Source organism: Myxocyprinus asiaticus, chromosome 29, assembly GCF_019703515.2.
Source record: "Myxocyprinus asiaticus isolate MX2 ecotype Aquarium Trade chromosome 29, UBuf_Myxa_2, whole genome shotgun sequence".
NCBI lineage: Eukaryota > Metazoa > Chordata > Actinopteri > Cypriniformes > Catostomidae > Myxocyprinus > Myxocyprinus asiaticus.
In genome coordinates, this window is record NC_059372.1 from 20,795,287 (window position 1) to 20,809,034 (window position 13,748).

Sequence of the window (13,748 nt, forward strand, 5' to 3'; positions counted from 1 at the left end):
ATCTACTTATGCAAACTTTGATTATAGTCCCAGTAAGGAAAAAATTATAATGCAGCCAAGGACAAATTATGAGAAACAGAAAGATTAGTTCACCTCTGGAATCTTCTTGTCCGAATCGTTCGTTCTTTTTTCACATGACAAAAGAGCGAACGACTCGGACCAAAAGAGTTGAAAGTGAACTAATCATTTCTGTTTCCTGTACAGCGCCTATGCGGTTTTCACAAACGAACGGAGGTTGCACAATGCGCATGCGTGTCCAAAACAAAATGAACTAATCACTCTCTGAGACTACTCATTCTTCTGAGTCACATAAAAGATTTGTTCAAAATGAATGAATCGTTCATGAATGACCCATCACGACTTGTCACCCTGCATGTTCAAATCAGACAGACACACTGAGGAGGAGCCGGGAAGTTCTCGTACTTGGGTATGTAATCGCTTTTTCAAGTTTTCCAATCAGACGGTAATTTCCTTTTAAATCCACACATAAGTTTAAACTTTTGTTTGGCGGGTGATTGACTAGTGAGAGGTGGTACTTCGCTGCCATCTGGGACTCATCAGGACGGTGTTTTAAACCTCAAATGCGATGTGGTTTTTGACTACCTCTGAATGTGTTTTGATGATCCATTCACAAAACATTTTGCCCCCCATTTACAACTATATTTAGTGCTGACCACTTGCGATCAGATCATCCGTCTTATTACCAGCTGTAAACAGGGTCTAAAATGACTGCAGCCAGAGCTATGGAATGCTATAGAACGACTTCCGGTAGATGTCCCACCCACATTGGTTTCCCCAGTAAGACCCCCAGGAAAAAGAAGATAAACACTTATTTTTCCCTCTATTACTCACACCCTGCTATGTTATTATATCGAAACACTTTTACTGTAACGCATAATTTGAAAAACTATACATTTCAACTCTTGTATTACAGACCACCAACATTTACACACTTATTCCAATGTGATTTACTTCTGCTGTAGCTCACCTGATAGAATGTTGGACTTTGAACTCGGAGACTGAGCCTCAAGTCCAGCCAAGAATGCTCAAAATGAAAATGAATGCGAAGCGGAAGTATCATAGAAGTGAAATGACGTGGTCGCTTCAGTCAATGTGGATTTCATGTCTAATTTGCTCTTAAAACACTATCCATGTAATTTTGGTTTGCAAAAATGTCACCACAATCACATACATTTCATGAGATCAGGCTGTTTTTGGGTGAACTATAGCTTTTAATAATGACAATAGTATGCAAGAGGTGTTATAAGCTGAATCTGATGTAAAAAAAAAAAAAAAGTCTCAAAGCAAGCCCAGCTTCTCTTTCACAAAATGAACTCACCCAGAATACGAGAGGCTTCCCACAACTTAGGGGCATCTGTCATTCCTGGCATAGGCATAAATGTTGGAGCCAGCAGCATGGCCACTTCCGGGTCAAAATCTGAGTTTGTATCTGTAGTTAATGCAGTTGTGGAGGATAATGTCTGCAGGCCCTGATGAAGAGATGTAAGCTCTGAGGTAGTAGAGTTTTCAATGTCAGTTAAGGATGAGTCCTTTAACACAGATGGTAGAGTTTTGACTAAGGTGGCTAGTGTTGTTGTTTTGGCTGGCTGGGAAGAAGAAGTGGTTTTCTCTGTACTTGGTGGTGTCGTGGAATTCTTTGGGGGAGGAAGGAGAGTGTTTCTAACTAAACCTGAGGATGATGTGGTTTTGATGATACTTGGAGGAGAGGAGGTTGGCTTGCTGGAAAGTGAGGTGGAGATGGTCTTAGGTGGTACTGTAGTGGTCTTCTTGGGTGATCGTGAGGCTGTTTTGTCGAGGGAGAGAGAGGTGTTCGGTGGTTGACCAGTGGTGTGCAGCCCTAAGGGTGGTGGATGTGGTCGTACAGATTTGGTGACCAGGGGTTTGCTTGTTTTTAGAGCTGTGGTAGAGTTGGATTTTTTAGTGCCCATTGCAGATGTGGAAGAGATTTTAAGGGCAGCATGAGATGTTTGATTTGTCATGTTTGTCGAAGATGCTATGGTAGTAGTTGCAGTCTTGCTAGTTGTAGTTGTTGCCATCACAGTAGAGCTAATAGTTGGTTCTGGTTCATCAGTATCCGGTTTTATCACAACCAAAGAAGTGACAGGTGTTACAAAATTGTACTTCAGGGACAGGTTGGTGGCTTTATCCACAAGAAGACGCTGTGTGACTATATCAGTGGTGTTAATTTTAGCCAGTAGCAACTCTTTGATGGTGAAATATGCCCATAGACGATTCACAAAGCTAGGAATACCATCCACTGCATGTGCACATCCTGGAGATGGCACTGTCCCATTTACCACTGCTTTGGCCAATGGAAGCTCACTCTCCACCCTTACCTTCTGCTTTGAATCATTTGCTGTCAGTGTGACCTTCAGATCCTGTACACCTGGCTTTAGTCGTCCTGTGACTACCAATTCAGAGCCCTGGAAGTAGTTGGGGAAGAGAGAGCGAGTGATATCGTAGGCCTGGTCATCTAAATAGGACAGCTGGATGTCTGAGAGCAAAGGACTGGCAACTTCATCATAGAAGCCTTTCAGCTGGACAGCTGCATCATCATCCTCATATACCTGAGAGAAATTAAATAAAATAAAACATTAATTTAAGATATTTCATCTAAACTTCATAAGTAGCAACTGTTTATCCATTTTATGTGTTTAAAAATGGAATAGTGGGAAATTGTGGAAGCAATAAAGCCATATGGGTTTGGAACAACATCAGAGCGATTTTTGGCTGAACTATCCTTTTAAGTTATGTGTCTATGCAGAAACTGGCTTTCAAAAACAAACCTACTCTGATAAATATTTACTGGACTAAAAAGTGTGATAACTAGCTCTGGTCTTCTCTAAAGTGTCATGTTTTTTTATGTACTTTTAAGTTACTAGGAAAGGTGACATACCATCCGAGCTACACCACGATTCTCCATGGCCAACCTTCTCAACAGGGGGAAATCAGCATCGTCTCCAAAGGCCAGGCCAAACAACGAAGCCAAACCCAAAGCTTTCTGTGCATTACTCAAAATCACATCTGGTTCAGTCACCCCAATGGTGGCTTCTCCATCGGTCAGGAAGATGATCATGGGAACCCGATGAGATGTGGGCGCATGACCAGTAAGTGAAGACAAATGTGAGGAAGGATTTAATAGCTGGGCAGCAGATAGCAGAGCTGCATTGATATTCGTCCCTGGCGTAATGAGAAGAATAAAGAGTTGTTCAGTGTCATTTTCAGTCCATTAATTTCAGATACAGAGGAAATACTTACAACCCTCTGCCATTATCTTCCTAACAAATTCCTTGGCATCCCGCACATTCTGCCGTGTGGCCCGCACAGTGCGGCCTTTCTTCCAGGTGTGGACTTTATCTGAGAAAGTAATGAGATTGAAGTAATCCCCCTCACGTAGGTCACTCAGTATGGTGGTCATGGCTGCCTTAGTCTAAAGTCAAACACAATGGGGAGATATATCATCATGTGCTGGAGCTTTTTTTGTTGGTGTTTTTAAAGATGTCATGTTCCCTATCTGTCACTCACTCGACATTGTGTTGATGTAGTGACACTAGGGGTCGTGCTTGGGAGCCCCAAACACCTCTGATATTTGAGAAAAGGCCAATGAGAATTGGCGAGTGGAATTTGCATGCCACTCCCCAGGACATACGGGTATAAAAGTAGCCGGCTTGCAACCACTCATTCAGATTTGTTCTTTGTAGCCGAGTGGTGTCGATGAAATCCACTGCCGTTCCATTCACCTCTGGCGAAACAAAAGTGTTATACACGGCTTTTGGATATACAGCGCATTACAGCGGGTTCTCCCCTTCTTGCACAGATAAGTGCAGAGAATGCCCCTGGGCGCTTCAGCAGCCACACTTGAGCAACTAAGAGTATATTTTCTCTAAAAGAGTGAGCACTGACGGAAAGTGTCTTTTTCCGTTTGTGTGTAGTTCCTGGATGTGGTCGTTATCTCTCCGCCTCTGACAGCCACGATCGCTGCCTCACGTGTATGAGCTGCAAGAGGGTATCCCTGACCCGGGAGTGATGCAGGAGCTGTGCTCAGCGACCGACCTCGCCCTATGGGCGACGAAGGTCATGGCTCTCGGGCAGGCGATGTCCACCATGGTGGTCCAGGAGCACCACCTGTGGCTTAACCTGGTGGAGATGAGGGAGGACGACAAAGTTTGCTTTCTTGACGCCCAGGCTGGCCTGTTTGGCGACACCATTGAGGACTTTGCCCAGCAGTTCTCGACAGTCAAGAAGCAGATGGAAGCTATCCAGCACATCTTGACCCGGCATGGTTCAAGATCCTGCACAAGGTTCCTCACTATGAGAGCATGACCATGGCAACATTGTGGTCATGGCTTTCCTTCTTCAGAGCTAAAGCCATTCCAGCCACTCCCCGCCCTGGTCCTTTTGCCTACAGGCACAAAGCCATGACGGTTAATGCTGGGGGCGATTTGGGAACCCCAATGGGAGCGGTTCCACCGGGTGAACCCCCATGGACCTCCCATTCCCCAGTATGCTCGTTTGCCCCGGTCGAGTTCTGGGATGAGTCAGACGGCTCACCTCAGGGTGAGTTTAATATCTCATTCGGGCTCAGGAGGAGGATGAGCTCTTGATCGCAGCATCGGACTGTTACAGTCGGACGCGGAGGACTCAGCGGAGCTCCTACCTTCGGGTGTGGTCGCCCAGTCTGAGGTCGACACTGAGCTGGCGGCCATGCTTGCCCGGGCTGCCGCAAGCTTCGGGCTCAAGTGGAACCCTCCACCCTGCCCTGAGACCTCACAGCTCGATGACTGGTTCCTTGGCTCAGAGCACCACTCACAGCCGCACTCCGCCCCAGTTCCATTCTTCCCGGAGGTGCATGAGGAACTCACAAAGTCGTGGCAGGCACCTTTTACTGCCCGGACCAGGCCTCTGAGTTCCTTTGCTCTCACTACCCTCGATGGTGGGGTGGCCAGGGGGTACATGGAGGTTCCTCAGGTGGAGAAGGCAGTTGTGGAGCACTTGTGCCTCCAAGTAAGTGTAACGGCCAAGGCTTACAGTGCCGCTGGACAGGCCTCCTCCGCCCTGCATGCCATGACCCTCCTGCAAGTTCACCAGGCCAAGGCACTGAAAGAGCTGCACGAGGGTCACCCTGACCCAGGAGTGATGCAGGAGCTGCGCTCGGCGACCGACCTTGCCCTACAGGCGACGAAGGTCATGGCGCGGGCTCTCGGGCAGGCGATGTCCACCATGTAGGTCCAGGAGTGCCACCTGTGGCTTAACCTGGTGGAGATGAGGGATGCCGACAAGGTTCACTTTCTTGACACCCCTATCTCCCAGGCTGGCCTGTTCGGCGACACCGTCGAGGACTTTGCCCAGCAGTTCTCGATGGTCAAGAAGCAGACGGAGGCTATCCAGCACATCTTGCCCCGGCGTTGTTCAAGATCCCGCACCCCTTCTTTCTCCCCGGTGCAGATCATCTCTTTTCTCGGGATGGAGTCGATCGCTATGACAGCGTGCCTCATGAATGAGCGCACGCAGTCAGTGCTGAATTGCCTGAAGTCATTCAGGGGAAGGACAGCGGTCCCACTGAAACAATTTCAGAGGCTCCTGGGGCATATGGCATCCTCGGCGGCGGTTACGCTGCTCGGGTTGATGCATAGGAGACCACTTCAGCACTGGCTTCAGACTCAAGTCCCAAGATGGGCATGGCGCAATGGTACGCATCGCGTGGCCATCATGCCAATCTGTCGCCGCACGTTCAGCCCTTGGACAGACCTTGCATTTCTGTGGGCAGGGGTTCCCTAGAACAAGTGTTCAGGCATGTCGTTGTCACGACAGATGCCTCCAAGTTAGGCTGGGGCACAATTTGCAACAGGCACACAGCCTTGGGCTCCTGGACAGGACCTCGACTGTATTGGCATATCAACTGCCTCAAGTTACTGGCGGTATTTCTGGAGGCTTCGGTCATTGATCCAGGGCAAGCATGTGTTGGTCCGGACGGACAACACGGTGACAGTAGCGTACATAAACCACCAAGGCGGTTTACGCTCACATGGCATGTCGCAACTTGCCCACCATCTCCTCCTTTGGAGTCAGCAGCGACTGAAGTTGTTGCGGGCCACTCACATCCGGGGCGAACTCAACCGCGCAGCGGATGCACTGTCGTGGCAAGTGACGCTCAGGGGAGAGTGGAGACTCCATCCCCAGGTGGTTCAGCTGATTTGGGGTCAATTCGGCGAAGCGCAGGTAGACCTGTTTGCTTCCCGGGAATCCTCCCATTGCCCACTGTGGTACTCCCTGGCCGAGGCCCCCCTCGGCATGGATGTGCTGGCACACAGTAAGCCTGCTTGCACAGACTTTGTGCAAGGTCAGGGAGGACGAAGAAGAGGTCATGTTGGTAACGCCGTACTGGCCCTCCCAGACTTGGTTCTCAGAACTCACGCTCCTTGCGACAGCCCCTCCCTGGCGAATTCCCCTGAGGAAGGACCTCCTTTCTCAGGGACAGGGCACAATTTGGCAGCCGCGCCCAGACCTCTGGAACCTACACATCTGGCCCCTGGATGGGACGTGGAAGTCCTAAGTGGGCTACCACCGGTGGTGGTAGACACTATCACTCAGGTCAGGGCTCCCTCTACGAGGCAGCTGTATGCCTTAAAGTGGCGTCTGTTCGCAAATTTGGTGTTCTTCCCGAGGGGAAGACCCCCAGAGATGCGCAGTCGGGGCGGTGCTTTCCTTCCTTCCACTATAGCGGCACACCACGATGCAGTGGATGGTAAGTCCTTGGGGAAGCACGGCCTGATCTTCAGGTTCCTTAGAGATGCCAGGAGGCCGCGCCTCATTCCCTCATGGGAATACATGTGCTTTTTTTTGTCCACGTGAGTTCCCGGGACCGTTGAACCCTGGATGTCTTTCCTCCTCAGCACCTGCGGCAGGCGAAATTCAATGCCAGGCCCAGTACTTGCGTTAGTATGCCGTCAGGTCAGCCTCTGTACTGGGATAGGTGCTCCATATGTGTTGGTTGCCTGTTGGTAACCCCATGTGATGTATTTTTCCATGGTACGGTTTCCCCGTGTCTTGCCTTGGGCAGAGCTTGCTCTGCTACCAGTCACCGTGTTTGTAGTGTTCCTCCCTTCCGGGTAGGACCTACCACGGGGGCTTCTTTCCATATGTGTTACTTCCTGGTTGGTAAGTCCATGTGACGTATTCTCCACATGTTAACCTCCCCTTCTGGCAGGATGTGGTCTCTGCAGTGTCTTTTTCCCGTGGGGAAAGTACACCTACCCTGACGTGAATACATCTGGCCCCAGCTGAATGAATTTTCAATTTTGTGGGAGAAAAAGAGAAGAAAAGGCCGAAGCGGCTGGTGCAGCCTGTTCCCATTGTAAGTACGTCTTGTCCCCCCCTTGGGGTACGAGGGACCATGTGACGTACTTGGGGCATTGGGAAAGTTACGATGGGGCAGAGTGCACTTGCTACTAGGCACGCAGTGGCCTGCCTGCACCTGCACCGCCGATCCACGTAACAGTTCAGCTGGTTGTGGCATTTTGTATAGGGACCTCTAGTGTCACTACATCGACACAACGTCGAGTGAGTGACAGATAGTAAACGTCTTGGTTATTGTTGTAACCTCTGTTCCCTGATGGAGAGAATGAGACGTTGTGTCTCTCTTGCTACAACACTGAACTACCCGCTGAAATGTCTCGGCTCCTCAGCACAAACCTGAATGAGTGGTTGCATGCCGGCTCCTTTTATACCCATATGTCCAGGGGAGTGGAATGCAAATTCCACTCATCAATTCTCATTGGCCTTTTCTCAAATATCAGAGGTGTTTGGGGACCCCTAGTGTCACCTCATCGACACAACGTCTTGTTCCCTCCATCAGGGAACGGAGGTTACAACAGTAATTAAGATGTTTCAGTGGCATGCCTAAAATTATAGGCTTATAACTCTTCAAATTGTTTGGTATCATTTTAAAGAAAACTTTTCACATTTTTTAATGATATTGATTATGATAAATTATGAGACTCTCAGCCTAAGAAACTGCTGAAAAATCACACAAAAATATTTGAGCCAAAAATTAACTTTTTCTTATGTTTCTGTTTTGACATTATATATATCTCAGGGTCTAAATAAGGTAGCTCTGAAAAACTGCTTTTGTCTTGTTCCCAAAATTACAACCCAAATGTCACCCGTAACTGAGAAATATTTTGTGTTGATACGACAAAGCAATCAAAAGTTATAGCATTACAAATATAATTAATCCTAATGTATAAAAACCTTTCCAAACAAACAATAATTGTACATAAGAACTAATTACACATGGAAAAACATCAATGACTAAAGGTATGCTCTCTCTCTAAAGCATGCAGGCATGAGTAATGAGATCTCATTCAGTTCCATTCTGTCATTTGATCCATCATTAAGTCTGTGTCATGTACTTGGTGCCATCTTCTGGTGGCCATATATAATTAGAGTGAATGATCCTCTCTGCCCATATTTGGATGACTTCAACCTCTGGTTGCAGCGATCTGAATCCTAATACGATTAGTATTGGCGTTCCATAATGCTAGACAATGTACCACATTTCTGATGAAGGCATTTTATCTAGGAAAGCCAGATTGCACATTATGTACTGTATGCACTGTGTGCTTCGTGCAAATTATTTAATGATCTACTCATCTGATTATATTGTGTGTGGGTTCATTTTAAGGGGAATCCCCTCTTATAAGTAATGGTATGTGATATTTTATGTACTGTTATTTTTCGTGAATTTATAAGCGAAAAAGCGGCTTATAAGCAACACCGATTTACATGTAACGTATGTCAAAGACAAGTATTTAGCTATTACTCGCAATATTTTTTATCTGTGAGTAAAACGCAAAGGCTTGTTGTATTCCACTCTTTGAGAACTTTCCAATGACATATGACATATGGCTATTTCAAATTTTTTACCAGTTACAATAAGACTGTATGTGCATTGCAAATTATTTTTATAAATTATCAAAAAGGAATACTTCTGATTTGTCTGCAAATTTCAAAGCACTTGTTCAGTTTTGGTCATAATGACTACGTGCATTGTAAAGTACAGCTTCTAAGCATTAAAAAGATACCTGTTTGTGTTGGTCAAAACTGAAGTTATTTATTATTTTGATAATTATTTTTTCTTGACGGGCCCCAATACAAGCTTAAAGGGTTAAGCAATAGTTCATCCAAAAATGAAAAAATTTGTCATTATTTACTCAGGAATACAGGAAACTTGTTTCACTTTCTTTCTTCCATGGAACACCCAAACTTCCAAGCTGCTCTTTTCTATACAGTGATAGTAAATGGTGATCCCAGCTGTCAAGCAAGATTGTCAAGGCTAGATTTTTAAAAAATGGTCTGTGCCACACACAAAGCTATCATGTGGCTTCAAAAAACTTAGTTATAACAAAATAGTTTTAACTTTATGATGCTTTTATGGTCTTCTTTGGGGTTTTTTGGGAGATTGACAGACCCCTTCCTTGGACTCAAGATGGCGCCAAGTATGGCGGCTGTGTTTTGAGCTCTGACACAACATTGTAGTGTTTTGTTTGTTTTGTTTACAGTTCTTATGTTTTTTGTCTTGGATTTTGTCTGCCTTAACACTTTTGGACATTGGTTCTGCAAATACACACTGTAAACCAAACTTCAAATTCCTCAATGCCGACCCGCTGTTTACAAACACACCAGCAGAGCCCTTTGTCTGGGCAGCCCGGCCGTGAAAACGCAAAAGGAAAAGGGGAAACAGAGCCGGCATTCTCATCAGAGTAAGACGTCATGCAAATCGACCCCCCGCTACCCAGTATTCTACTGGCAAATGTTCAGTCTCTGGACAACAAGCTCTGTGAGCTGAGAGCGCGGATCTCTTTCCAACGAGAGACTGCTGCATTATCTGCCTTAAGGAAAATTGGATGTCTGCTGAGATTCCAGATTCAGCCACTGAACCCGTGGGGTTCTCCGTGCACCGAGCGGACAGAGCGAAAGACCTCTCAGGTAAAAGCAGAGGTGGTGATGTATGTTTTATGATCAACAAATCCTGGTGTGATCAGAGGAACGGACATTCTATCAAGTCTTTCTGCTCTCCTGATCTGGAATTTTTCATGCTTCTGTGTCGACCATTCTGGCTACCGAGGGAATTCACAGCGGTCATTATCACTGCTGTGTACATCCCGCCACAAGCCGACACAGACAGGGCACTCAAGGAACTGTATGGGATTATAAGCAAGCAGGAAACCGCGCACCCTGAGGCTGCGTTCATTGTGACCGGGGACTTTAATAAAGCCAGTTTCAAATCAGTCGCACCAAAATACCACCAGCACATTAGTTTTAACACACGAGGGGACCGGGTTTTGGACCATTGCTACTCTCCCTTCCGGGACGGCTACAAATCCCTCCCCCGCCCACCATTTGGCAAATCGGACCACTTTTCCATTCTGCTTCTGCCCGCTTACAGGCAGAAACTGAAACAGGAAGCACCCGCCCTCAGAACGATCCAGTGCTGGTCGGACCAATCAGACTTTACGCTACAAGACTGTTTTGATCATGCGGACTGGGAGATGTTCCGGTCCGCCTCTGATGACGACATCGAGTTTTACGCTGATAGCGTAACGTGTTTCATCAGAAAGTGCACAGAGGACATCGTTCCGACCAGAACAATATGGATCTACCCGAACCAGAAACCTTGGATTAATAGCAATGTTCGCGTGACACTTGATGCTCGGACCTCCGCTTTTAATTCCGGGAACGCGGAGGAGCATAAACAAGCCAGTTATGCCCTCTGAAAAACTATCAGAACAGCAAAACGTCAGTACAGGAACAAGATTGAAGGACAGTTCAACACCACCAACTCTAGAAGCATGTGGCAGGGAATTAATATCATCACGGACTTTAAAGGGAATAAAAACTCCGCCATGAACACCGCTGCCTCTCTCCCGGATGAGCTAAATACTTTTTATGCTCGTTTCGAGGGAAATAACACCGCTCTCGCGGAGAGAGCTCTCGTGGCCGAAGTTACAGAAGTTAGTTCACTCTCCATCTCTGTAGCGGATGTAACCTGATCCTTCCGACGGGTGAATATCCGCAAAGCCGCGGGTCCAGATGGCATTCCGGGCCGCGTCATCAGAGTGTGCGCGAACCAACTGGCTGGTGTTTTTACGGACATTTTCAACCTTTCCCTCTCTTTGTCTGTTGTCCCCACATGCTTTAAAACGTCAACCATTGTGCCTGTTCCAAAGTAATCCAAAATCACTTGCTTAAATGACTGGTGTCCTGTTGCTCTGACCCCCATCATCAGCACATGCTTTGAGAGACTAATCAGAGATTACATCTGCTCTGTGCTGCCTCCATCACTAGACCCATTGCAGTTTGCTTACCGCAACAACCACTCCACTGATGATGCCATTGCATCTACAATACACACTGCTCTCCTCCACCTGGAAAAAAAGAACACTTATGTGAGAATGTTGTTTGTAGACTACAGCTCAGCATTCAACACCATAGTGCCCCCCAAGCTTGATGAGAAACTCCGGGCTCTGGGCTTAAACAGCTCGCTGTGCAGCTGGATCCTGGACTTCCTGTCAAGCAGACGCCAGGTGGTTAGAATGGGCAGCAACATCTCCTCATCACTGACCCTCAACACTGGAGCCCCGCAGGGCTGTGTTCTCAGCCCACTCCTGTATTCCCTGTACACACATGACTGTGTGGCAACACACAGCTCCAATGCCATCATTAAGTTTGCTGATGATTCAACGGTGGTAGGTCTGATCACTGAAAATGATGAAACAGCCTACTGAGAGGAGGTGCACACTCTGACACACTGGTGTCAGGAGCACAACCTCTCCCTAAGCGTCAGTAAGACAAAGGAGCTTGTGGTGGACTTCAGGAGAAGAGATAGAGAATGCAGTCCCATCACCATCAATGGAGCACCAGTGGAGAGAGTCAGCAGCTTCAAGTTCCTGGGTGTCCACATCACTGAGGAACTCGCATGGTCCATCCACACTGAAGCCATTGTGAAGAAAGCTCATCAGCACTTCTTCTTCCTGAGACAGCTGAGGAAGTTTGGAATGAACCGCCACATCCTCACATGGTTCTACACCTGCACTGTAGAGAGCATCCTGACTGGCTGCATTTCCGCCTGGTACGGCAATAGCACCGCCCACAACCGCAAAGCACTGCAAAGGGTGATGCGAACTGCCAGACACATCATCGGAGGTGAGCTTCCCTCCCTCCAGGACATATATACCAGGCGGTGTGTGAAAAAAGCTCGGAGGATCATCAGAGACTCCAGACCCCTGGGCCATGGGCTGTTCTCACTGGAACCATCAGGTAGGCGGTATCACAGCATCAGGACCCGCACCAGCCGACTTCATGATAGCTTCTTCCCCCAAGCAATCAGACTTTTGATCTCTTGATCTCCCATGATCAAAATACATCAGCACTGCACTTTATTATTCTTACTCTTATATCTCACACCAGACTGTCATAAATTATATTATAATTATATTATATTCTCTCTTAACAACACACTGGCAACTTACTATCAACTGACAGCATGAATGTCAATACAGTACAATACAACCTACTGTACATTTTATATATACTATATATACTTTTTTTATTGTATAATGTGTATTCTATATTGTGTGTATTGTATACTGTACATTGTATGTTATTATTTGTATATTGTGTTATGTGTAATTATGTGTAAATTAGATTTTAAATTGTGTTGTAAATCTGATGTTTATTGTAAATTGGTTTATGTCTCATCACTGTCACGACTACTATGTTGCTCAGAACTGCATCCAAGAATTTCACACACTATTGCACTTGTGTATATGGTTCTGTGACAATAAAAGTGATTTGATTTGATTTGACCCTGGTCCCCATTCACTTTCATTATAAAGAAGACAGCACCTTGGACATTCTGCTAAAACTTCTCCATTGGTATTCCATGGAAGATAGAAAGTGAAATGGGTTTGGAACAATTAATGAGGGTAAGACAATGACAGAATTTAGCTTTTTTTGGGGGGGGGGGGGGGGTGGGGGGTGAACTATCCCTTTAACTCATTCTCAATACCATTGAGGTGAAAATGGTTTTGAAATTATACCTGCTTGATTTTTGTGCCGATCATAGAGCCACTGATGTCAATGACAAAGATGACATCTTTAGGAACTACAGGAAGTCCTCTAGGAGCAAAGTAATGAACAAAGTAGCCATCATCCACCTGAGGAAAAAAAGTAACAACATTACAATGCTATATGGCTTGTGTCACCTATTCCAGTACCACAAATAAGAAGATTAGTGTGAAGACCTGGATGTCCCCAATTGGGTCTTTGAGGTCCACATCATACTGAATGATGAAGTCTGCACTGAGACCTCTGGAAGAGATGTTCCTCTGCTGCTGTATGGTGGGAGTGTAGTGCACATGCACACAGTGAGGATTCTGCTTGACCTGAGTTGAAGGGGGCGGTTCTGCCTCTGCTAAAATTTAAGTGAAAAACAGCTGTCATGAGACAGATAAAAAAAATACAGACATTAAAGCTTGGAAGTTGGAGACTCCAAAAGTGCATAAGGGTAAAAATATAAGGTGAATTGAGGTACTTTGGGATACTGGGTAATTTGGGACATCTAAACTATCTAAAATGTGTTATTTTCATGCTCCATCACAAGTCAATCTTAACATAGTCTCAAGCAGCCTTAGACAGGAAGCAACCATCTGACCAATACCTAAATT

General features: G+C 46.3%; 1 protein-coding gene across 4 annotated transcripts in view; it reads right to left on the reverse strand.

Annotated features, from left to right (window-relative positions):
* LOC127419594 (inter-alpha-trypsin inhibitor heavy chain H6-like) overlaps nt 1-13,748 on the reverse strand; it is a 37,453-nt gene that overhangs the window by 6,719 nt on the left and 16,986 nt on the right. For all 4 annotated transcript variants that reach the window (XM_051661112.1, XM_051661111.1, XM_051661110.1 and 1 more), the window contains 5 exons: nt 13,326-13,495; nt 13,122-13,238; nt 3,280-3,451; nt 2,918-3,201; nt 1,340-2,588 (listed from right to left, as the gene is read on the reverse strand). In XM_051661112.1, coding sequence (XP_051517072.1) covers nt 1,340-2,588; nt 2,918-3,201; nt 3,280-3,451; nt 13,122-13,238; nt 13,326-13,495 — 1,992 coding nt within the window. The remainder of the gene's footprint in view (nt 1-1,339; nt 2,589-2,917; nt 3,202-3,279; nt 3,452-13,121; nt 13,239-13,325; nt 13,496-13,748) is intronic.